The sequence below is a fragment of the Stigmatopora argus genome, chromosome 8, assembly GCF_051989625.1.
Source record: "Stigmatopora argus isolate UIUO_Sarg chromosome 8, RoL_Sarg_1.0, whole genome shotgun sequence".
Classification (NCBI taxonomy): Eukaryota; Metazoa; Chordata; class Actinopteri; order Syngnathiformes; family Syngnathidae; genus Stigmatopora; species Stigmatopora argus.
Genome location: NC_135394.1, coordinates 4298804 through 4325891, shown reverse-complemented (window position 1 = coordinate 4325891; position 27088 = coordinate 4298804). Strand labels below are relative to the sequence as shown.

Below are 27088 nucleotides of genomic sequence, written 5' to 3'. Positions count from 1 at the left end.
ATTTAAACTTTTGAGCAATTATACTGATCTTTAAAGACCTACTTAAGCATCTATACTTGAATAAGTAGTACATAAGTTACTACTATACGTAGTATTTTATGAGTGCTCATAGTGGAGAGTTGAGCAGGGAAAGTCCTAACTTTTTTGTTCAGAATTGCAGTGTTGTGCAATTATACCTCCCCTCCACAATCTATAATAATGCAGTTTTAAATAATTTAACAGGTTTCCACAATTAATGTGACCTGCAAACTCAATTGAAAAAAAAAACGTTTTTAGATAATGTGGATGCACAGCTTATAATTTATTTGGATGTGGTCAAAATCCATTAGGAATTCAAGGTCATAGAATGGAAATTAGCACACACCTACCATCTTATATGGTGCTTTGAAATTACTGCTGTAAATTGCTAATTGTTAAATAATGCGATGTTCTAGGAGGACTTGGCATTTTTGAAGTTCAGTACTGTGATAGTTTAAGAAAAAAAAGATGTAACTAATTAAAAAATGAACAAATACATACGAAAAAAAAAGCCAATCTGAGCAATTGAGCTCTCTCCATTCTGATTTTTGGACTTTTATAGCCTTTTTTTCTGAAGTTTGGTTCACTGGTGTATATATATATTGACAGTTATAGACATCAAAGTTTGAAAAAAAAATTTTTTATGAACATTACAATATGCAACAAATATATACAGGTTCAGTGGACCACATTGATTGCTAATGGAGTATTCTGTCTTACAATCCCAGACAACTTAATAACATCAGTTATTTTTCTTTACATTCCCTTTTCTATTGTTTTGTAACCAATCGATTGCTAACACACCAAGGACTTATTTAGCCTGTGTGATATGAGGATCCCTGATTGCCCATCAAACTTGAGGCATGAACCAGACCTGGACTCCCTGGCCCTGGAAAGGCTACATATTTAGACTGACCTGCAGACCCATCACCTGAACACAATGGTCCAGAGCATCCTTGAGTTCCTTTAGCTGGTTCACTCCAACTCTCAGCTTGTCTCTAGGAGGACAAAAGAAGTAAAAACACAATAAGTAAGCCATACAATCTTCAGTCTTTTATTAATGTTTTTGGGTGAGGTCAGGTTTTGACTGTTCATTGAATTGAACGCTTTTATAGTCAAATCAATCAATCAAAAGCCTTTATTGTCATCATACACAGCTGCGTATAACGAAATTGGTGATTATACAAGTATAATGACATTTAAAGCTTCATCACAAAGTGCACAAATAACAACAGCAAACAAACAAACAGATAAATAATCAATAAATAACTAATAGTCAACATAGATAAGTCTCTCTCTCTCGTTTCATTATTTAAAGTTTAAAAAAAGTATTTTTCCTCCCTTTTTGTACTGAAAATGAACCAAATTTAAAAACCAAACTCAAATGATTTTTTGGTGTACCATTAAACACCTATATGTGTAGTGCGACCCTTGCATACTCTGACAGCACATTCTAAGTTGCAACAGCTCCATGAACACATCCAGAAGAATCCAAATGTGGCCTGTTTGCTTCCTTTCAAACTTTGCATAACCTCAGGAAGAGAATTAGGACAGCCAAGCGTTGTTGGCTGCCCACACAGTTTCCATCGAAAATTTATTTAGGCCTCTTAGAGTTGTCAATTCAACTTGGCTCCACACTTTCACAACGTGCGGTTCTACTACTAGTTTAGGAACATTTCCACAGTCTGTTTCTCCAAGTACAAAGTAAGAAAATGAGAATCAAGTGCAACAGCCACAGTCAGTGGGCCTGATCAACAATGCGCACGACACACTGACCCGTGGGGGCCTCTCTGTTACACAACAGTTGACATGTGACAGGTAATGAATCCTCAGGCAACAAGAATGATTAAACACAGAAACCCGCAAACAGCAAACTGACTTAACTCATTCAAGTCTTCAATTACTCCCCCACTAAGTATTCTAAGTATCTCTAAGTCAACAAAGAAAGACTTGTCTCTCTATGCACCACATAATCAGATGTGGTGAACCAGTTATATATGAATAGTCATTTTCCAGTGGTTTAAAAAAGGTATCATTTATTAAGTAGACTAAGTCAAGGCTTTACTTTTGTATCGTTTAGCTTGATTGAGAGTGATTTCGTAGACGTAAACTATTTAAGTAATACTTTTGTATGATTAGCTTTATTTTTATTTTCAAAAAATGAAATTCATTAATCAAACGCTGGCATTGTGAGTAAACCCGTTAAGAGTTGAATGGAAAAAGATAATTCTGAGCAGAGTGTTGGAGTACCTGATTGAAAAAGTAAAGCGTAATGAAAAGGGGTAAATAAGAAAACAGCACAAAAACAACAGTTTATACTTTGTTGGTGACCTTTAGTGGACATTCACAATGTAAGTGACACTTGTGTGAAGATCGCAATTGCTTTGAATATGTGTGGATTTATGATTAGGGACAATATTGCCTTCTAATTTTTTTTTAATTATTATTACCTTGATTCCTTATTCTTTATCCACTTGGACTTCAAAGTGACAATTTTTCTCTCTGCGGTGCTGAAGCTTGTAAATAACACCTTTGCAGGCATGTTTATGTTGTAAAAAGATATTATGATATTCATTATTAAAATTTAGGGGCTCTGGTCAAATTCTTTGCCCCAAACCCAGACCGTATTTGTCCACCAACAGCTGTAAGGCAAAATAAAATGGCGATTGAAGCTTGTAACGAACAGTTTGAGCCGAGCCAACCTTTGCATTTAGCGTGTTGATTGGGAAAAAGTACTGGTAATACTGGAAATATATGATATAGTTCCCTCTTATGTATAGCAGCCCAGCTAAATAAGGGAAGCAAAGTAAATATATGTAACTGCTAGGCTCCTCCCTTCACTGGCGTCACAGCACTCCAGAGGGCATTGAGCAAATAAAATAATTCAACATCAGCGTTGAAGGCCGCGTCAGCAAAGTAAAATCTTCAATCACAACAGTGTTAACTACTGTGTTCTTTTGAGCTGACGAAAGCAATGACGCGTTGGATAAATGTGTACACAAATGGTTTGAATTGAATTAATCTTTAGTCACATTATGGCTCGATAGACTGTGCTTAAAAATATCAGTCAAAAATTATGTCATGTATTATTTATAAATGCTGTTTTGAAACAGTCTCAAGTTCCAATGAAATATTAACAATGAATAGGATCACTGAGAATTGAACTCTTGTGGTGTTATGAAATAATCAAAAACCGGCGTTGAGAGTCAGACAACAGCACAGAGCGAGGACACAATGTGGTAAATAAGGAAGTAAAACTCTGGCTGGTTTCCTTGGCAACGACTAGGTTCAAACTGCAGACATACATAAAGCTGCAATTCAGCTGCACAACCATGTGATAATGGGCCAGCTGCATGACACATTATTTGTTGTTGTGTAGAACTTGTTTTTCAACTTATACTAAAACAAATGGGCTGTTGAAATGTCTTTACTGAAGCAAAACTGTGTCAGAGCTGTATTGAGTTAACTATCTTTACGGTTGTTAATGTTAGAGTGGCATTGAACGGCACTGCACAAGGTTAACTGCACAAGGCATTGTTGTTGTTTTTTAACTTGTTTCAGCAATGATAAAGTAAAAACATTGAAAATTCTCCAAAAATAAATACTGTTGATATCATTCCTATCTAACAGCAAACAACAACACCATTTTTGCAAAGTTAATACTTTTTTTTTTTTACACAGCTCTTGTGTATTTTAACTCGATAGATACTAAAATAAGAACACACGAAACCATTTTCGATACTACAAATAAAAATCCTTAATAATTTCAAATTGACAAAATATTGCAAAAATATCTATCAAGATTAAGGCAAAATATTCCCCAGTGTAGTGCAAGGTTTCCTAATGACAATACATTTCTGGTGATGTGTCGCTGTGCAAAAACAAAGAAATAAATTAATTTAAAAAAAAATAATATCAGTAATTAGCACATACTAATTAAATTTGTACTGTTCAACTCAGGTAGCCATATAAGAAAAATAAAATAAAATTAAAAACACTTCTATTTTTGTTTCTGTGTGAAAAGAAAGTATTTACTTTTGCAAACAAATATCATATGCAGATACATAATTTGGGTAGCCAAACCTCAATACTTTTGACAACTCTAGTATCGACACATTAGATTACCTAACTAATGATTAGGCCAGTGACAAGAATCGTGATCCTCTCTATGGATTGTATATTGTATATTATGCTAATTGTAAATCTTCTTTTTGAACGCACTGAAAAAAAATCTATAAATAGATAGAGGTCTAAAAACTTACTGTCAAACTATGAATATAGGAAGCTATTTTAAGGGACATAGCAGCCAAGTGGTTAGCACATCCGCCTCACAGTTCTGAGATCGAGGGTTCAATCCCAGGTTCGGCACTTCCCATATGGAGTTTGTATGTTCTCCCTGGTCTTGTGTGGGTTTTCTTCAGGTACTACGGTTTACTCCCACATCCCCATTCACATGCAGGGTAGGCTGTTTGAACAGTCTAAATTGCCTCTAGGTATGAGTGTGAAAGCTTGCGTGCGGACGGGAACTAATGTTGGGTGTCTCCCGCCTGCTGCCCATTCTCGGCTGCGATACGCTACAACTCCCCCGCGACCCTTGTGTGGTTAAGTCGTATGGAAAATGACGAAGATTTTAGGCAACATTAATTTTGTTTAATAGGTGTTCAAATGTTGCTAACGTGTTATCTGGTATATAGAGGTCCTTTATTCTTTATTTATGAACTGTGTGCTTAATGTGGCACATTTAAGAACCGCAAAGTGGTAAATTTGAAAAGTAAAACTTTCTACATTATCATACAATCTAGAAAAATGTGGATTACTATATGGAAAGCAGATGGAACCTAAATACAGATAAAAAATAGCTTATTTAATTTAAAAATGATTATGTTACAGTTCCTGCTTTAGAGGAGATTTGAGTGGTTAAATGCAAGTGTTTTACAAGAAAAATAAAAGAATGATCAAAGGGGTTGTGACTTTATATCAATTAAAGAAGACTTTTTTTTCTTAAAATAAAACAATTTAAATGAATTAAATTAAAGTCAATTGATTTCTGAACATCACGACAAAAGCTTTGCAAGATGCATAATTGCTTAAACAGTGTATAAAAGTGTTCCTTAGTGATTTTCAAGCTTAGAGACAGCTCAGTCTTAGTGACCCTGTCCGGACATACAACAACAATGGCAGAAACATGAGAGGCGACGTCTGAACAAAGTAAATGATTAAGCCTTTTGTCAAACATAATACATTGATATATGCTTAGACTTGTAGTGTAAACAGAAGCATTATTTTTTGGATTGGCATTTTAGTAAGATGATCATATAGTGGCACACTTGTATTTATTGATATTGTGCTCTTCTTTAAATGGAGTTTAGTAAGACCAGAAAGTTTTCAGGCAAATAAAAGTAAAGTAAAGCAATAGATCTAGAAAAATGCAATCTACTTGACAATCCAACCACAGTTTCACTGTCATCAGTATTATAAATATAGTTGTTAGAGTCACTGAGAAAGAAAATAAATTGTATTTATTTTTAATGGGGGTTCACTTTGTGTGAGGCATTTGATGTATTTGTGTACTACCTATAATCTTGCTGGGAGAAGCAACTGAGTAGGTCCGTGTCCACCAGTCTGAAATCAACATTAACCATCTAGAAACACAATGGTGAAAGTTTTTACGACTCAGTTCATTCATTTAAAAACATAACTAATGTGTGAATAAAAGAAAACTACAAAAACATTAGTAGGGGCTGACCTTATTTGATCTGATCATGCTGAGAAGCACCTGCACTTCTTGTAAGCCAGGAGAAGGGGAGAGAACACTAAAAAAAATACAATTAAAAGGAATAAATGTGAAAGTGACATAGAAAGAACACTGTGTTATTATAATTTTAGTATACCATGTCAATAATTAAGAAACCACTTACTATAAAAACTTTAAAAATCTAGAACTGTCATTAGTGAGTCAGGAAAGTAAAGATTGGACGCTATTTTGGCAGGACTATAAAGCACACCGGGTTACAAAGCGCACCTGATTAAAGGTGCATTATTGCATCAATGTATTACCCTTATCATTAATTATTTATCTTGTGAATGGCAATTAGGTATTGTTCTTTTATTTTTTTAATGATAATTTATGTATTATTTGTTTTATTTCTAGGTTTGATGGATGATGAATCGGAGCACTTTACTGGAGCAGAACAATGCAGTTATGCTCCAACATATAGGTTTCAGATTATTTAGCGCAACCACAGTTTATACATTTGATTACAAGGCAAAAAGTCAATTTTGGGGGGGGAATGATTTTTAAATGTGTTTTGTGCTCGGAAATATATGGTACTGAATGAACGATGGAGGCATAAACGTAAAAGTCTATAGGTGTCGTCTAGGAAAATTGCCATGACATACCTTTGTGAACATGCAAAGTATGAATTTGGGCTTGACTGCATTGAAAATTGCGTGGAAGCTGCCTGCAGCTAATTTTGAGCCGCCCCAACCCTGACTGATTTATATCACTCAACAAAAAGCTTCAGCTACATGGTTTTGAGCGATTAACGTCCCTCTGCAGCTGCAACATATTTTGACCGGGGGTGCAGCATTGTGGCACTATGGAGGCGCAACAGCATTGTACCGGAAAGACCAACTACCGAAGAAGAAACAGTTTAAATGGTGTCTTCTCCTTGTGTCCTGTGATCGGCTGGCCACCGATTCAGGGTGTCCCCTGCCTCTGGCCCGGAGACAGCTGGGATTGGCTCCAGCACCCCCCATGACCCTACTGAGGATAAGGCAGTTCAGAAAATGAGATAAGATGAGATGAGATAGTTAAAATGTAATGATTCATGGTGGTGACAGCCTGTGAAAATATGTGTCAGGCCTGAAAGTAATTCATAAAGCATTTGTTGATAGCGAGGGTCACAATGAAGGACAGGACGAGGAGTTGGCGAGGCCTATGACCACATTCGCGTTATCAATCACGTGGCGACTTTAAGGCTCTGTGTAAAAAAAAAAAACATTTCACATAGAGTGCTGCCATGAACATTAACCGAAAGTACGGATTTCAAATGTTCTCCCAGTTTTTATTTTAAACTATAATAGACCATGGAACAGAGATGTAATCATTTTAATATGATGGTAGAATCATGGTCTTGGAAAGAGATATTTTGGATTGTATTGCATATATACTGTAGGCTTTCCAAATCAAAATTTGACTATTTTTGTGTACTTTTGGGGATAGTATAGTAATGTAATAGGTTAAAGTGTAATAAATGATTGAAAATGCAATCACTCGTCATTTCTGTATAAGAAAAAAAATGCAATAAAAATGAATGCTATAGAATAGTTCTCGGCGCAACAGACTGAAGGAGAGGCACTTGGATGTCTGTTTTAAAGTGGGCATTGATGGACCAGACTTGGTGACCTTGGACTACAAATAAGCGCATTAAGAAATTTCTACAGAATTCATATTTCTGGCAAGGAGTACTTTCTATTTGGTACAATATTCCTTGTTACGAAGAAAAACATCGAGTCCTCACAAAGATACTTAAAATCTCTCAAACGCTTGTGGAAAAAGTGGTCTGATATAACCAAGGTTGAACTATTAGGGTATTAATTCAAAAGGTATGTTTGGCAGAAACACAATAGACTATGCTAACTGGCCCCAAAAGAAAGTATGCTTGAGGAAGAATCATGCTTTATGGGTGTTGGCCATTTCCAAAAGCCAGTGTGTATAGGCACGCAACCTTCAGACTTCTGCAAGAAAGTGGGGAAAAAGACTTCTAGAACATCTGAACTTGATGAAAAAAGGTATTTTATGTGGTTTCTGGTTTGTGCTAATTCTCAATTATCAGAGTGTAATGATTGGTTAAATTATGTCAGTTGTTTATGTTTGCTTTCCCTCTTGAAAATATAGAAGATTGTTTTTCAATGATGCTTTCTATACATGTTCACATTAAATGGTGAACAACATTTCGGAAACATGCATCCTATTCTCATATTTTTCATTGGGAAAAAAAACCCTGCCATTAGACGTTTTTATATCCACTAAATACAATGTAAAGAAAGGCAGGTTTTAAAATGGCATGGCGAGATGTGTGATCTGAGATACCTGATGAAAGCTTGGAGCAGCTGAGAGACTGTGGAGGATATTTGGCTCAGGCAGAGCATGGCGTCCTGTGGTGGAGCAGGACCTCCTACTGACAAAGCACTTTGTCTGGTGTGAGGATCAAAGGCCAGAGCTTTAAACACTTCCAAACTGGAATAAAGACAAAAAAGTGACATGGATTATCAAAAACTAGGAAAGGACTGTTGTAATAATAGTTCACTTGCAATAAATATTGAAGAAAGGCTGGTCTATATTATCCGGTAAATTCGAGGGAATATTTACAGTGGAGCTAGTAAGTATTGGGCAGATTAAACATTTACTTACATTATTGAAATGTATTAATTTATTCAATTTCCCCATGAATTCATTTTTTTTCTAATTTCACATACCGTATTTTCACGACTATAAGGCGCACTTAAAAGTCTTAAATTTTCTCCAAAATAGACAGGCCGCCTTATAATCCAGTGTGCTTTATATATGGAAAAAAATTAAAATGTGTCATTCATTGAGGGTGCGCCTTATAGTCGTGAAAATACATATATATCACACGTGACAGAAAGTAAAAAAAGGCTTGTGATTTGAATGCAAACATGCTATCTGCTTGTACACTCACCTTATTTCACACACTTTGCACCAGATGTTCTCAAACATAGCCCAGACTTCATGGTGAGGCACATGAGCAGAAGGGGGTTGTTTGGCTTCATCCTCCTCATTCATCACAACATCACAGACATCTGACTCGGGCTTGATTTAAAGAAATATATTAGTAGTAAATCTTGTTCTTTATTATCAAAAGATCAAACAAAACAACAAATCCTGCATCAGGCAGACCTCAGTTTGCAGCTTTTGAACAATCTTCTCCATTGCAGTTAGCGCCTTGGGAACATGTTTTGACCTTTTTCCAAATGCTTTAACAAACTCCCTTGCTTCCTGGAGTGTCAATAGTGTACTACTGAGGTCCTTTGAATGACCTGAGAAAAAAATAACCACATTTATGCCTTTAACCTGTCATCCATATTTAGGCAACAAGTAGGTAATCTGTGTTCTGTAGAGGTCATGAAAGAGGGCTAAAGTTATGTCAAACAAACACATATATGGTGTCCCTGAGAAGTTCCAGAACTAACAAGATATATCTTAAATTCAATCTAGAAGTCTTCCCCATTAAAGTAAATCTACTAAGGTTGCAAGAACTTTCCCACCTTTCTCCGCCACACACAAATTGAATGATTCTCTGAGGGTTTTTCCAGTCATGGCCATCTTGATGAGAACCATTTCTTCTAAATGAGTCCCCTAATTATAGATTTTGGCTTAAGAACAAAAAGAACTCACAAGCACCAGGTTGGTTGAGTGAAGATTGAGCTGATGAGCTTTTTAGCTTGGAATGGCAGCACTGCAGGAAACCATTCACGCTCACACTCATACCTAGGGGTAATCTACAGTGGTCCACCAGCCCACTATCCAGGTTTTTGAGATGCGGGAGGAAACTGGAATACCCAAAGAAAACCCACGCAGGCCCAGAGAGCGCATGCAAACTCTACTCAATCCACTGGGGATAGAACCTCGCCAGCAGGACTGTGAATTCGTATTTAGTGAATCAGCATCAAAACATAGAAAAAAATAAATTATAACCAAATCACTTTACATTAAAAAACAATGTATAGTTGATTCAATTAGATAACCTTCCAAAAGTTTTTTTTAATTACTGCAATTTGTTACAGCAACATATCATGATTACAGTATGTATTCCAAACATCAAATGTTGGGGCCAAATGAGAAATTTTACAGCAGCATGTTCAAAATGAACTATAACTACCAGGCTCGCTCCCTAAATATCTCATAAACCCAGAGACATTAAAAACACAACCAAACAGCATGTGTGCTCTCTACTGGCTAACTTGGAACATATGGGCATTAATACGTCTGCAACAAATTAATGTACTGAATCAACCCTGAGACAAAACGTTACAATTCAGGCTCTGAGGATTGATGCATGTAACTCGCTAGAATATACCTACCAAATTTCATTCTAATCCTTCAACGAATAATGGAGGAGAAGCAATATAGTTAGTGGCTCTCCAAGAAGAAGGACAAAGCAGGCAAGTTTTTGCGACCCTGTTTTGCTTAGTCTAAAAGTAATCTGACAATTGCTATGAATAAAGTGCAACATTACCCTTTAAATCACGTGTCTAAGTGTCGGCCCGGGTGCCAAATCTGGCCCGCCGCATCATTTTGTGTGGCCCGGGAAAGTAAATCATGAGTGCCGACTTTCTGTTTTAGGATCAAATTAAAATGAAGAGGATAGATGTATATTAAATTTCCTGATTTCCCCCTTTTAAATCAATAATTGTAATTTTTTAATCAATTTCTTCTGTGTTTTTAGTTCAAAAATCATTTTGTAAAATCTAAAAATACATAAAAAAAGCTAAAATAAACCGTTTTAGATCTATAAAAAAACTGAATATTCAGGGCTTTTAATCCAGTTCTTTTAATCAATTTATTAAAAAAAATATCTAAATATTATATCTAAAATGGTCCGGCCCACGTGAAATCAAGTTGACGTTAAAGTGGCCCGCGAACCAACCAGAGTCTGACACCCCTGCTTTAAATCATGCCATTTTTGAAGGCATACAAAATAATGCATTTGTGCATTGAAGAATTTTTTCTCCTCTACAGCTTTCCTGTCTTTTATACACAGGAAGATGGAAAAAAACTAATAGCCACCAACCAAATGTGCAGTGAGAGTAAATGAGAGGCTGATGCGATGCAGGTGCCTTGTGACTAAGGGCAATTTAATTAGATATATTAAAAGGGATTGGGAGTCAGATGAAGAAGCAGAGCAAAGTGTGACTCAGCAGTTTACTGACACATATTTTGGTATCCTGTTTTAGGTGACCTAATTCTGCTTGGTGTTTCAGGGAATTCTGGTGCAGTGCAGGGCGGCAAACGTCATTTCCCAGTGGACTAAACCTTTGCAGCAGGGAATGACTCAGTCTTGCCTTCTGTTCAGTTAGAACACTGTCAGCTATTTGGAATCACGAATTTAAACGTGCAGGGTCATCACCACAAGTTTAGGGATCAATTTAATGTTTTCAAAGGTTGAAGTGGGCACAGATACCATAATTTTCAGACTATAAACCTCTACTCCCACCACTTTGAACTCTGCAGTTTATATATAGTACAGAGTGGTTTAACATGTGTGAATATTTATTGGCTGCATATGTTTTGGGAATTAACCTGTGATTTATAGTCTAGTGCGTCTTATGCATGAACAAATACTGGTCACTTGTCAAATTTAAGTTTAATTTAAAAGTGGGGTACGCCTTATAGTACAAATATAACAGTGCATATGAAAAAAAAGACACTAATCCAAATTTAGGGATTGTCTTTTTAGAGGTTCACCTTTTGGATCATCTTAATTTAACTAGTGTAACTATGTACTGTAATATGTCATTGGTTTTGCATTTACATTTGCACTGTTCTCAAATAATAGTAACACTATTATTACTATAATTCCATCTACCTACTGTATAGGTCGTCTTACCTTGTCGAAAGAAGTTGATGAGATTCAAAACTGTTTGCAGCAAAAATCGTGGCACAATGAAGCCAAATACTGCAATCCAGTGCTTTTTAAAACATTGCAAAATATCATGAAGATTCCAAGGTGGAGGTTTGTAGATGATCTATTGGAAGGGAAAGCATCCATATGATCCCACACTTTGATGGATTTTGTATGTATGTTTGTATATATCCATCTGTGTCACTAAAACCCTGACATTGAATTTTGCAAATTGAATATGCATTGTGAGATCTGATTACAAAGAATGTCATAATAAATTACAATTTTTATATTCGGTTTCAAGTTTGTTGGCATATAGTTTCTCATAAACATATTAAATTTCAAATTATTTTACCATTCATTTTCATTTTCAAACTACAATACACTAACCCTCCTTGGCCTATATGTGAATTTTTTGTTACGTATTTTGAAATTTGGGTGCGGTCCAGAGTGTGTAATTGATGGTAACGATGAGTTGAGAAGACAATAAATCATATGAATGTCTCACATTACAGTGGAATTTAAAATACGCCATAGATTTAGGTCATACCTCTTTCCATAAATCATCAAATGAAGCTTTCATCTCCATCTCAAGCACATTGGACAGAACCTCCTGCAGGCATTCTTCAAACTCAGAGACACATTTATTTATCTTCGTCTCTTCCACAGCGGGAGTTTTTCTTTCTGGAATTAGATGCATGTGTCAACATGAGCAGAGGCATAAACTTTCAAACAGCCACGAGCATAGCATTTTCACATACATGTATATACACAATAAAATGTCAGAAATTCCTTAACATTTTGACCTAAAGCATATTGGAACCAAAGACTTAACAAGTTGGACTCTTTAAAAAAAATAGATATTATATTCTACCTAGAAGCAAAGTGTGTCTGTGGAAATGATTGACCATTTATTTAGAAGAAAATTAATGAAGTCATACATTTTGTATGAGAGAGCTATCCTATCCTAAATGTGTTTGATGGATGCCAGGTCAGGGTTCTTGCATACCAAATTTGGATTGTGCTTTTGGTTAGAACAGAAATAAGGTCCTTTTGAAATTATTCGCACAAAGTTGTTAAATGGAAAAAGTGATTTTTCAGCACAACTGATTAATTCATTGATTGTTTAGGTTACTTTATTGGCTTTGCCTGCGATTGGTGTGCAATCCAGTTTAGCCAGCACTTCAAATGGATTGGATTTCTATCACTGTCAATTGAACAGTAACATGATCATCTACTGCCAGCCACCTTAATCAAAACATATTAGACGTGTATTCCCGTCAAAGGCGATTGAGTTATTATACGTGAAATAAGTTTCTGTAAGAAAATGTGGCCATTATTTATTGTAGTTTTCTCAAGCCAATTTCATGGATAGAGATAAAGACGATTGTTTATGGAAGTAAACCAGTATAGGTGTTCCTACTGTACCATGACAGTAAATACAATGTTATTTCTTGTAACATTAGGGGGTTTTCTCACCGTCTTCTGGGAGACACAAAGACAGATGTATTTCAGTAAGAGATGGAGCTTGAGTACACCTTCTTTCAGGTATTGGCAAACACATTGGCATATTAATTTGGGGAAGCCTCTGGAGAACAGTGCTTTGTAGGTAGTTACGGTTGTGTTGTGAATGTTCAACCTCTGCTTCCAAGTCAATCTTGCTCAAGGCTTTAACCCCACTAAGGACAGCCTTAGTGCATAGATTCTTATCATTCCTATAGGTGGAGAAATAGAATTGTAGTAAAACATTATACAATCTATAAGTGCTTCGAATGTGCTACTTTTAAATGATGATAGGCAAATGTGTGATTATTTCCAGCAAAGAGTAACCCCAGAATTTCAATGCCTTGCTATGGTTCAACAATTTGGAGAGCAAAGATTGTGGGTAAATTACACCTACCATACATTTTCAGACAGTAGTATCATGAATGGAAAAACATCACTTTTTTGCCATTTCAACACTTTTAAAGTATAATAAGACTCTGAATAGGCGGCCCGGTGACCGCGTTGTTAGCGCGTCGGCCTCACAGTACTGTGGTTGAGGGTTCAATTCTAGGTCAGTTCTCACTGCCTGGAGTTTGTATGTTCTCCACCAGGTTTGCGTGGGTTTTCTCTGGGTACTTCAGTTACCTCTCACATCCCAAAGACATCCAAGATAGGCTATCCTAAATTGTCCCTAGGTATGACTGTGAGCGTAAAAGGTTGTCTCATTGTGCCTTGGCTGGCCAACAATTCAGGGTGTCCCCCGCATGGTGCCCATAGTTAGCTGGGATAGGTTCCAGCACCCCCCGCAACCCTTTTGAGGAGAAGCGGTTCAAAAATGAATTAATGAATGAAATACTTAATTATTTTAATAACATTCTTATGCTGTTGCAAATCAATGAGCATCAATGAGGAGAGTATGCATGCGCAAAGGAGTCAAACGAAAAAAAATATGATTCAATATTAAAGTAATAAATTAATTAATTAAATAAATCAATTAAAAGAACATATTAAGCTACCTGGGCATCGACTCTATCTACATGTACAGAGAAAAAACATCAACATGTTACCAATGTGTCCAGAAAAATGAGATAGAAAAAAAGAAGGTACCAATTGTGAACTGCAGTATATTTCAATTGTTTCTTTTTGGACACTAACATTTAAAACTTGTCAATCCAATTCGATATATTCTTGATTAGAGCTACACTGAGTATAGGTCAAAGGGATGAGCCTATCACAAGAAAAACATGCTTGGACATGCAGTTTTTCATTCTATTCTTTCTCAGTGGTTTGGTTTGCCTTTTTCTCACACTTACTGACACAATCTGCCTTAAGCTATGCAGTCACATTCATGTGCATTAGTTGCAGGGGACACACTGCAGCGGCTTTAGAAGCATTGTTGCTGGGGGGAGGGGAACTCACGTGCAAAGGATGAGAACACGGCCTGGGTACAAACTCTGATACTGAAGGCAGCACTGCAGCACTTTGTCGTCATTATTCTCAGCCATCAGACTATCTGCAGCAATGGCATGAAGACAGTATGTCAGCATTGATTGGTACATTCAAACTTTGGTGGCAAGAGTGTGTCAATGGATAAATAATGGTGCAAGTCCAACATGCTGGTTTAACTATTATTATTTATTTGACATTATTACTGTTGCCAACTCATAAAAAGCTAGGACCATAAATTACAAACAATAAGCAGATTACTATTACCACCTACTGGACATAAAAGGGAGTACCGTCAAGCAAAGTACAGTACTACTGTAATAAATTTTACTATGTTGAAGAGTTCTTCCTTCTAATTCAGAGTCTCAACACTGCAAAGGCCAGATTTGATAACCAAAAATCATAACTGTGAAGCAGACATACAAACTGTGCCCAAACATTTCAATGTACACTAATACCGTGTTTCTCAAACACGTACCATGGTGCTATGGTGCGATGGTCAGGTGTGCTGCGGGAAATAACCATACATTGTAATGTTCTGAGAGAAAAATCGCAATATTATGAGATTAAAATCGATATATTACTTATATATACATATTTACATTACGCAAACCGGAAGTTGTTCAGCGTCCTTGGACTTCAACTTTTGGTGGCAAAAGCCAGTGAGAAAATTTTGATACATTGTGTTTATTTGTTTCCTGTTGATAAACCGTTGATGAGAATGACTTCATATTGTTAATGTAGGGAACAGAGTTTTAAGTTTCAAGTTTTTGAACTGGTGGTGTGTCAATGCAAAAAGTGTCCCTCAGCTGAAAAAAATGAGGGAAGGGGAAACACTGCACTAATAGATATTAAACTTGTACTGTAATAGAGACACCAAAGCATGAATTAAAAAAGTGAGGAATTTAATTGAACACTCACTATTACTTTGAGCAGCCTGTTGCATTGATTGCCCCCAAAGGTGAGGGTCTCGCCGTTTCAGAGAATTGTAAATGTAGGAAATGGCAGGACAGGCCAGATGAGCCACACAATCTTTGAAGCCTTTCCCCTTTTTCAAAGAATCCAGTTCCTGAAGTACCACCCAAGGGATCAGGACAACTGGAATACCCAAAGCTATGAAGACATTAAACATTAAAAATGTGAGATAACAACATTGTGCAAGTTAATGGCCAATATAGGTTTGCTTACCACATTTTCAACATCAGTCACTAATTGTAATATAGGAAGATATATGACAATCACCTCCAACGCCACGTTTTTGTATGTTTTTCACATAATCCAAGTGACTGAGGAGAATATTGGTGTCCAAAACGAGGATTACAGCTTGCTGAGCAGGTTCTTTACCTGAAAAAAATGTCCAAGCAGCCTTTTGTTTGGAGCTACATACTATGATAAAATCTCCATATACCGGTAATTGTAGCAAAGTACAAAGTGCTACATTTTTTAATACAGCACTAAACCATGTCAAATCAAAACCATAATAATAAAATATTATCCAATCGCAAAAGCTGAGTAAAACATTTTTTCAAAATGTCTCCTTCACAGCTCGTTGTGTTTTTCGCTATGCAAAATAAAATATTTGTGTAGATTTTCCATTTAATTAGACAATGTCAAGGTATGGATTTTTAACTCCTGTGGCATTTTACTTAAAATGATGTAACTTACTTAGACTATATGTTGTGCTCTCTTCTGCGGGGTCTATGTCCATACAGGTGAGCTCTCCATAGCTCTGCATTATATCCACCTCTAATCGCCTCTCAGTCCTGGCAAGGTGAAGCTTTTCAGCAACTTGCATCTACAGTCAAACATATAGCAAAAGAATGAAGCATCTTTTCCCTTTAAATGACAAGTTTTATGCTATTAGTCACCTGTTCACTTGTCTCTTCTGCAATGGCATCACATGAAGTGGCAGGGGCACTTGACGAAGATGGACTTTCATCTTTTCTTTCAAATGGCTTTAAAAAACTTGAAAGAACAGCTACAGAGTTTGTGGAGGCCTCCAAAACAGGGTGCTCACTCGTACATGTGTCAGTCTTGCTTGTTTTGGTAACATCACTCGTCTCAGTTGTGTTTGTCTCAGCGAGCCCTGGTTTAACCTTCTTTGGTATCTTAAAGTTGGAATGTACAGGTGTCGGAGGAGAAAATATTTTGGGAATTGCATGTAATGACTTAGCAATTTTGAAGGACACTTTGGGCTTGGTAGAAATAGAACAGTGTTGTTTGGTCGAGTCTGTGAATTTTTTTCTATCAAATATGTTTTTTTCTTTGACCAACAATTCCCCACTTTCGTGAGATGTCACTTTGACTATTCCTGTTTTGCTTTCTTTCTTCTCTGCCGTTTTGCTGTCATTTCGAGGGGTTTGTATTTCTAAATCTTTCTGCTTGCTTTTCAGCAAACCCAGACTATTTTTCCCTCGTTCCTCTGAAGCATAAGTGGGACTTGTTCCCATCTTTTTTGATTTGGATGTGCTCACATGGAGAGAATTTTTATCAGAACTATATATAGAACACTTTTCTTTTCTTCGATGATCTGTGTCTGAACTCCTGATGTTCGGGGATCTTGATCTTGTTCTGAGTTCCTTTATTTCACTCCCATTGGCAACATCAGCTTTCGGTACAGACATACACTCCAGTTTAAGAGGGGTATTGTTGTGCTGTGAATCAGAAGCACTATTTATTTTTGAATCAAGCACATCTGTCTGAGATTTGGATTTGCTCACATGGAGAGAATTTTTATCAGAACTATATATAGAGCTCTTTTCTTTTTTTCGATGATCCGTGTCTGAATTCCTGATGTTCGGGGATCTTGATCTTGTTCTGAGTTCCTTTATTTCTTTCCCATTGGCAACATCAGCTTTCCGTACAGACCTACACTCCGCTTTAAGAGGGGTACTGTTGTGCTGTGAATGGGAAGCACTATTTGTTTTTGAATCGACCACATCTGTCTGAGAAACTCGCCGTCTCTTGTCTTTATCTTCACGACTACAGAGTTTGTATTTAGACTTTGTGATTTGGCGGCTTTCCTTTTCAACATGAGAGGCCTGCTCTTCATGTCGCTTAGAATGGCTTCATGTGGAAGAATAAATGTAATGACATAGTCAGATATGAGATGATTTGTCATTAAAGGTGCAATATTTATAGCTAACCTAGAATATTTGTCATTGTGCCTCCTCTTGGATCTATCAGAGTGTAGTTGATTTTTGTATGTCTGCAACAAGAAAGAAACAAAATATTATCCTTGCACAAGAAAATATGCTGAAAAATGTATCTGCCAAGGAAATGTACAATGTTCTTTTTGTACAGGTCCTTTACATCAAAATTTTCCTCAACTAACATTCATGTTAGTACTTTCAAATGTGCAATTTATTTTCGTACCAATCCAAGCAAACAGTAATAACATGCAACTTATGAAGAGAATTACGGCACACACGAAAAATAGCTCTCTTCTACACTTATTGAATTGCTTATAACACGTGTCAAAGTGGCGGCCCAGGGGCCAAATCTGGCCCACCGCATCATTTTGTGTGGCCCGGGAAAGTAAATCATGAGTGCTGACTTTCTGTTTTAGTATCAAATTAAAATGAAGAGTATAGCTGTATATTAAATTTCCAAATTGTACCTCTTTTAAATCAATAATTGTAATTTTTAAATCATTTTTTCTGTGTTTTTAGTTCAATAATCATTTTGTAAAATCTAAAAATATATTTAAAAAAGCTAAAATAAACATTGTTTTAGATCTATAAAAAACTGAATATTCAGGGCTTTTAATCCAGATCTTTTAATCCATTTATTTTAAAAAAATCTAAATATTATATCTAAAATGGTCCGGCCCACATGAAATCAAGTTGACGTTAAAGCGGCCCGCGAACCAACCTGAGTCTGACACCCTTGGCTTATAAGAAATTCTATCTTACCTCCTCTTCTTTGGAGGACCTCTTGTGCTTCCTTTTTCTTGAGCTTTCAGACATAGTTCTGCAGATGTAATTTCAAGAGAGACACTGTTAAGTGAGTCCAAAAGGACAGTATACTGTGAAACTGGGTTATGCTGTAGTTAGACCTGTATGGTAACTGGGGTACTGATTAAAACTGATTAAGCTACAGTATTTAGCGCGTCGGCATCAAAGCTCTGGGGTCCTGGGTTCAAATCCAGGTCACTCCACCTGTGTGGAGTTTGCATGTTCTCTACGGTCCCGGGGTGGGTTTTCTCTGTTAACTCCGGTTTCCTCCCACATTCCAAATACATGCATGGTAGGCTGATTGGACACTAATTGCTCCTACGTATGAGTGTGAGAGAGAGTCCCCCGCCTCTGGCCCGAAGTAAGCTGGGATATGCTCCAGCACCCCCTCCCCTCCCGCGACCCTAGTGAGGATAAAGCGGTTCAGAAAATAAATGAATGGATGAACCTTTAGGGGTTTTGATTAGCTGTTGTGGTGGTTATCCTGCTTAAAAGTTAACATGTCCGTTTGTGTTTCGCTGCACAGAGGAGTGGAAACCTAACAGCGAAATTAGCGATTTGCCCTTTTATTTATTTAAACAGTTGATGTGGATAAATCGTATATTCTGGTAAAATGCGATAAGAATGACGAATACCAATTAGTAAACCAACATACCATTTCAGCTGCCTCGTCTTTTTCTGCTGCTTTTTGGTTCTGTTTTGTTGATTCAGCACACCACTGCCCCTATCGGTTATCGTAAGGTCTTGCAGGTGAAAGCCTGAATTGCACCAATGAGTTGTTACTTAACGCTTTTAAACTACTATAAATTATAATATCTAAGCATGACATACGTAAACCCATAGAGCTTGTCTTGATGAGCACACAGACTCATATGGGTGAGGAGCTGAGAGGTAGCCGCTAGCTGAAGGTCAGTGGGGGAGACAAGCCAGTTTGAGGTCATCTTGACATATGTTTTAACATTTGTTTTATCTTCTTCCCCCCCCCCTACACAAATATGCAAAACACATCACACTTTGTTTTAGGGTTAGGTTTTGGGTTTAGGACTTGGCCACCCCTGCAATAGGCCATATTGTACTTCATCTCTTAAAAATGGAGTTAGGATAGTAATAAATGTTATTAAAAAAAAGAAAAACAACAACAACAAATATATATATATATATACATATATATACATATACACATATATATACGTATATGCACTATATAGTATATAGTGTGTGTGTGTGTGTGTGTGTGTGTGTGTGTGTGTGTGTGTGTGTGTGTGTGTGTGTGTGTGTGTGTGTGTGTGTGTGTGTGTGTGTGTGTGTGTGTGTGTGTGTGTGTGTGTGTGTGTGTGTGTGTGTGTGTGTGTGTGTGTGTGTTTTAGCTGTAGCTTCCACTATGTAATGATCCCTGTTTGCCACAAAGTGACACTGTAACTCCGCTGAGGAACATTCTTACACCTTGCAACCACATTATAATGAAGTAATAAACCACATTGGGCTGCTCTAACAAAACTTGATGAGCAACTACATTGAAAAACTTTCAAAGTGACACAGTTATTTTTAATGGTTTGCATATGGTGTGGCTTGTTCCAGCTGGTGGTGATAAACTTAAACCCACTTCAATAGTCTTGGATTGGAATGGCAATACTTAAGAGAGCTTGTGCGCGTGGGACAATTGCGCCTACGTTGGTTAAATAGACAAACCATTTAGATCACATTAGATCTGTGGTATGATAAAAAATAGAAAATGCTCATACTGTTTGTTAGTCCATATGTTGTCATAATGTGATACAATGATGTGAAAATAGTCAAACAGCTACAACTGGTGTAATGAAATTCCATCTGTAAATGAAGACAAATCAGAATCAGTCATTCATTGCACAACTGCAGCTTAGTTGTTGGTAACCGTAGAGGGAATACTACAAAGGCATGCACAATGGAATTAGTTGTGTTTAAACATAATTAAAACAATATAAGATTGAAACTTAGGCAGCACAAGGGTTGAGTGGTTACATCTGCCCCACAGTTCTGCATTCTAGGGTTCTCTACCTGTGTAGTCTGCATGTTCTCTCTATGCTTGCATGGTTTTCCTACGATACTCAATTTAAAAAAAAGAGATGTCAGGTTAATTCAACACTCTAAATCGTCCGTTGTCTTGTGCCCTGCCAACTGCCTATAGCTATCTGGGACAGGCTCCAGCACCCCTGTAACCCTCATAATTATATTCAACATGAAATATTAATGAAGGAAATGTTTCTCAGTTCAATATTCCAGGAAACTTGTTGTTTGGAAAATCTGAATCCTGCTGAGGCACTCAAATGTCCACAATACCAAAAAGAGACTCATTGAAACCACTGCGTAAATTGAAATAAGATTGAAACGTTGCTTTGAGAAACATTTGCTACGCTTGGCCTGGCTTGAACCGCAAAGTTTAGACATCAAAATAGTAAAAAAAAGTCAATTTTTCTGTCACAGAATCAGATTCAGTGAACTGCGCAATACATTCTTGCATACCTGGCCAAAGATTATGCGAGTGTGCTTGCTTGAAAAGAGACCCAGTCCATCATTGAACCTTTGCTCTTGACGGAACAACCAACCAGTTGGCCAAAAAAAAACAAAAAAAACTGTAGACCAGCTCTTTCCATGCCATACTTGTATCAGTTCTAAAGTTGGGCAGGATTGATTTGCAAGGCCGCATACCTGTGTTTTAGTAAATCCAGCTGTGGCCTCACAATTTTACAATGCTTTATGATTGAACATATTCCATGTGAGGGTTGTGATAATGTTCAAAAGAATTTCATTGCAAACCCACTATGCTCAAAAGTATCCAGATTTAAGATCTATGAATCGTATCTATGTTTTGCAGATGATGCCTCCAATGAGCATTAAGATTATGACCTGCCAAACAGAGGTAAAGTGTTTTTGTAGTACTACTAGTACTTGACATGGCTGAAGTAGCCGTAGAGCAGAAAAAAACACTTTGAAAATGAATCCCTGGTTTTGTCCACATCAGTTAAAAGTGGCGATTCGTCTTATTTGACCTTTTCCTTCTCTCAAAATGTTTTTGCCATGTGTTTTCCTGTTATAGATTTTATATAGTGTTTTCTTATGATAGCTTCAAAACATAGTGTTGATCTATTGACTACATTAGTCACGTAGTGTATGTATATCAACCTCTATTGATACTGCTGCATGCAAATATTTTCTTAAGGGATTCTTTAGTACGTTCTTGTAAACAAAACAACCTGGAATTGTACAATCATACTAAAGCCTTCATCTTCGACTCCTCTAGACATTGACATTTTTTTGTTACTTGATTGGAAGAAAATGTCATGTAGAATGGTCGCCTCATTCACTAGACCTTCCTCCCTTTGAAATCCTTTTCTAAAATATACTAAAAGAAAAAAGGTACTTGATGAAGATTACCGATTTTATATTGCATGACAGAACTACCATTCAATATCCTGAAATTGGACAGCTGTTTAGTAATAACGAAATCCAATGAGTATAAGATTCTGAAATTGCCATTCACTTTCAGACAATGTTCACTAAACATGGGCAAATACTATTTTATTTTATTTTTCCAAACCACAGGTCGTTTACAAGAATGCCATCACTGTGTGTACGATGATATAAAAACGTTTTTGTTGTTATCCAGTGTTTTGTGAAATTTAGATTTCTTTTGGATTTATTGTAACATTCCATAAATACTTCTAATTAGTCTTATATTGTACTGATGGACAAGGGCATAAGGTTCTATTCTATTTTGGTCATTCAATAGAATTGAAACCTATAATCAAGTGATCTTTTTTTTAGAGTCAGATGTTTAATGGACCAAAGGCTTGAACTGAAAAAAAAACCATAACTTAGAGCAGGGGTGTCAGACTCGGGTTGGTTCGCGGGTCGCTTTAACGTCAACTTGATTTCACGTGGGCCGGACAATTTTAGATATAATATTTAGATATGTTTTTATAAATGGATTAAAAGAACTGGATTAAAAGCTCTGAATATTCAGTTTTTTTAGATCTAAAACAATGTTTATTTTAGCTTTTTTTAAATATATTTTTAGATTTTACAAAATGATTTTGAACTAAAAACAGAAAAAAAATATTAAAAAATTACAATTATTGATTGAAAAGGGGGAAAATCAGGAAATTTAATATACATCTATACTCTTCATTTTAATTTGATCCTAAAACAGAAAGTTGGCACTCATGATTTACTTTCCCGGGCCACACAAAATGATGCGGCGGGCCAGATTTGGCCCTCGGGCCGCCACTTTGACACATGTGACTTAGAGTAAGAACTGCTTTTTAGTGAGATTTGTCTGATGCTGTTTTTCATGGAGAAAATCACTTGTTTTACATATCTAATTTTACAGTTGTCATTTTGGATGAATATCTTCAGTATTGTTTTCAAGTGTAGATAATGTTTGCTTTCTAACTATTGATCTGCCAGCCATTTGTATGGTCCATTCCATCCTTTTTGTTGTCTGACACTTTTGGTGAAACATTGCCCTCTTTCAAGTTAACTCAGCATTTGGCTTAAATCAATAAGCAAACACAGAGGAGAAATGTTTCAGTTGCGTGTATGTGAATGATCACAAGCCCATGTGTGTGTATGTAATGTTGTAAGTATGTGTGGGAAAGGATTTTTGTGCCACTAATGGTTTAGTCAGAAATCGAAGCAGTGTGTTCGAACAAAATAGGACAATAATCCCTCTGGACATTTGGATAATGGTCAACTACTGTATCTGCATGTCATTTCAAGATTTGTACCGCCTGAGTCCCAGTTGGGATATGGCAAAAGCACTCAAATTTAATGAATGACATCTGACAACAATCTTCACATTTTGTCTTTATTATCTGATATACACTACGGGCCAGAATATTCATTACCATTGCACAATGTTTCAACTTTAAAGGTGTATAATGTATCAGGATGTGACTCTTTCTCATACGTTGTATTTTCCTTCACGATAATAAATAGTGAATTTTATTCTGGAAACTTATTTCATTACATACATGGGTAGGTCCAAGTAATAATTTATGAGAATAAGCAGGAGTCTGTTGAAGGACGGCAGTATCAGTGTTACTGACATGGGATTAAAAGAAATAACTTGAGACCATGCAGGACAGAAACAGCTAACTTTTTCACATTGGCAGACTGTTGTTCCAGAACCATTAACACATTTCCCATGTTGGAAGAGGTATTCAGATCATTGACTTTAACAACACTCATAACAATACTGTCTTGGTCCCTTTGACTGTTAGGTTAATGCTATATAGAGCAGGGGTCTCAAACATGCGGCCCGCGGGCCAACTGCGGCCCGCGGGACGATAATTTGCGGCCCCCGTCTTAATATGAAAGATCAATTTTTTTTTTTTTTTTTTTTTTTTTTTTTTTTTTTTTTTTTTTTTTTTTTTTTTTTTTTACCCCTTTCCCCATGATGGCGCCGTTTAAGTGGCAGCCAGTGGCAGTAGCTCTGTCCACTCATGTTTTTCTTGTTTTACAGCATGTTTTACATGAAAAATTAGAGGGAACATTGACATGCACCTGCTTGTGGCAGGTGTGATACTGGTGTGCCGATAGCGAGCAATGATGATGTCGTGACCGGATGATTCGCCTAAAGACGTTTCGCCGACGGACGTTTGACAGACGGACAGGTCGTACTAGTATTTGTTAGTTTAATGATTAAATACAAATACTAGTATTTGTATTTAATCATTAAACGCTGTTTTCAGCTGGATTTGACCGAATTTGAGAGCATTTTGAGCCGTTTGGCGAATGGACGTCTATAGACGTTTTTTTGCCTCCATCGCGATATCATCCAGTATTTGTATTTAATCATTAAATGCTGTTTTAGGATGGATTTGACCCGATTGCTGTCATTTTACGGCTCGGTTCTGCTACATCTGCCTGCCCAAGAGTGCTTATTCCCGGACTGCCATTGATGGCAGACGAACATTGATTTTTACTATAATTTGGACAACACCGGCGGCGGGCCGGATTAAAAATCCTAACGGGCCGTATATGGCCCGCGGGCCGAGGTTGAAAAACTTGTACACACACGATCCGGCGGGGCGAGCGTTCGAATCCCGTTTCGGCGGAACCTCCGTTCGGCCGAATGAACGTTCGGTGGAACGTCCATTCGGCGACCTGCCCGTCTGTCAAACGTCCGTCGGCGAAACGTCTTTAGGCAAATCATCCGAGTACCGATGATGTCGCTCACACTGGTACTCAGTGCGCTCGGGGAGGTTGTCTTTCTGCTCAGACCAACAAAAAATTAGAGGGAACTTTGGTTCGGAGCTGAATGAACCAATCACGGTGAGGCATACGGCTCTGGAGGGCGGGACATCGGCCGGGCTGTCCAGTGCCTCGCTCACTCACTCATTCATTCCTCCAATCAGCTGGGCGGAGGAGAAGCCGTGAGGCCGATCACTCCGCTCGGCGCGCACACTCCTCCGCTGCTCTCAGCATAGAACTGAATGAGGCGCTATGATCCGTGATCCAGCCTGTGTCAGTGTCTGTAGCCATCTCCGCGATTGAAACGGAGAGCGAAAGTGCACATGCGCCACAAACCCGCGCGACTGAATGTGAAAGATCAACCCGAGACTCATTCCAAGTGGAAAAACATATTACAGAGCCCCAGAGATGTCTCTTTCAAAGCCTGCCGTGAAGAGAAAGGTCGGTGATGAGCACAGACAGTTTCAAGAAAAGTGGGGAGTGCAATATTTCTTTGTTGAACACAGGGGCACCCCGACGTGTCTCATTTACACTGAAAAAGTTGCGGTGCACAAGGAATACAATTTGAAACGTAATTGTACTACGAGACATGCTGTGGAGTACGAAAAATACCAGGGAGATGAGAGAGCCAACCAGGTTGCCAGTCTTAAAACACGTCTTCTGAGGCAACAGGATCTCTTCAAGAAGGCTACCAAAGACAGTAATGCAGCAGTCAAAGCTAGCTACGCCATTTGTGAGTTGATTGATCCTGTGCTAAGTGATCCCAAATGGCTCATGGACTTGGCTTTTCTTGTTGATATCACACATGAGCTTAATGTACTGAACAAGAAGCTACAAGGCCAGGGGCAACTTGTCAGTGCTGCCTATGACAACGTGAGAGCATTCTGCACTAAACTTGTGTTATGGAAAGCCCAGCTCTCTCAGACAAACCTTTGCCATTTCCCAGCATGCAAGGCTCTCGTGGATGCAGGCACACCATTCAGTGGTGAGAAGTATGTTGAGGCCATTTCGAAGCTACAGGAGGAATTTGATCACAGATTTGCAGACTTCAAGACACACAAAGCCACATTTCAAATTTTTGCGGACCCCTTCTCCTTTGATGTGCAAGATGCCCCTCCTGAGCTTCAAATGGAGCTCATTGACCTGCAGTGCAACTCTGCACTCAAAGCCAAGTTCAGGGAGGTGAGTGGAGAAGCAGACAAGCTTGGGCAATTTTTGAGAGAGTTGACCCCCAGCTTCCCTGAACTTTCCCGAAGGTTCAAGCGGACCATGTGCCTTTTTGGGAGCACATACTTGTGTGAGAAGCTCTTCTCCACCTTGAACTTCAATAAGTCCAAGTACAGGTCCAGACTTACTGATGAGCATCTTCAAGCTCTACTGAGGGTCTCCACTGCTTCCTCCCTCAAGCCAAATGTGACTATGTGAGAAGAAGCGCTGCCAGGTCTCTAGCAGCAAGGAGTAGGCAAAAGAAGCCGTGTTCAGAATATTTCATGTTCAATGTTCCATTCAAGTTCAGAAAGTTAAAGGTTAAAGAGCTGTTAATACAGACATTTGAAATGGAATAAAAATAATTCATTTTCTCTACTTAGCCAGCCAGTGTATATCTACTGTATGCTAATTAGTATTATTTGGTTTTATATTACTGATTGATTTATTTTTTATTCATCTTTAAGTTAATTTATTTAATTCATTATTTTTTGTTAAAAAATAAAGGTATTTGATAACGTTGGAATGTTTTATCAGTGCTTTTCTTGTGGAAATCCTGATGCGGCCCAGTCTCACCCAGACTCGGCCTCTAGCGGCCCCCAGGTAAATTGAGTTCGAGACCCCTGATATAGAGTATACTATAAGTCTGAAACATCAGTGTGTTGCTCTTAGTTAAACTGCTACTTTAAAGTACATACTTTTTGGGGCAGTTTAAAATCCAAAGCCACAATACAGATCTAACCGGTTTCAGTTGGTTGATGTCCAGTGCAGTAAAAACATTGTTTTTATTGCCCCACCCATATCATTTGATATTTATTATAATAAAATAGTGCAAATGGTTTTGATGGATGGAATATAATTATCTTTAACAAATCTAAAGAGTCACTGATTGGATAAACAAATGACCACAACTTGACACCTGGGGGATTATGATTGCACAACTGAGACACAGCATGTGCAACAGCAATGCTTAAATGCAAATGTAAACAAATCATTGTCTCTGTAGTTCAAGTATTAACGCTTTGGCTGTCATGATTTTCGCAAAAATATGCTTTTGGCAATTAAAGGGTTAATGTCCTACAATTGTTGTAATTGTTT

General features: G+C 37.5%; 1 protein-coding gene across 2 annotated transcripts; it reads right to left on the bottom strand.

The window, feature by feature from the left end:
- Positions 1-646: 646 nt before the first annotated feature.
- Positions 647-19409, bottom strand: swt1 (SWT1 RNA endoribonuclease homolog). 2 transcript variants are annotated; one of them, XM_077607860.1, is made up of 17 exons: positions 19209-19409; positions 18512-18569; positions 17744-17805; positions 16466-17663; positions 16263-16392; positions 15840-15941; positions 15519-15710; positions 14571-14664; positions 13146-13381; positions 12217-12350; positions 11652-11790; positions 8942-9081; positions 8724-8854; positions 8114-8260; positions 5765-5831; positions 5593-5660; positions 647-1016 (listed from the first exon to the last, which is right to left on the bottom strand). In XM_077607860.1, exons 2-17 carry the CDS (start codon positions 18563-18565, stop codon positions 917-919), a joined length of 2994 nt encoding a protein of 997 aa, XP_077463986.1. In that variant the 5' UTR covers positions 18566-18569; positions 19209-19409; the 3' UTR covers positions 647-916. The 2 variants fall into 2 exon arrangements, with proteins under 2 accessions (XP_077463986.1, XP_077463987.1); XM_077607861.1 differs by lacking the exon at positions 19209-19409 and adding an exon at positions 19002-19151.
- Positions 19410-27088: the final 7679 nt, after the last annotated feature.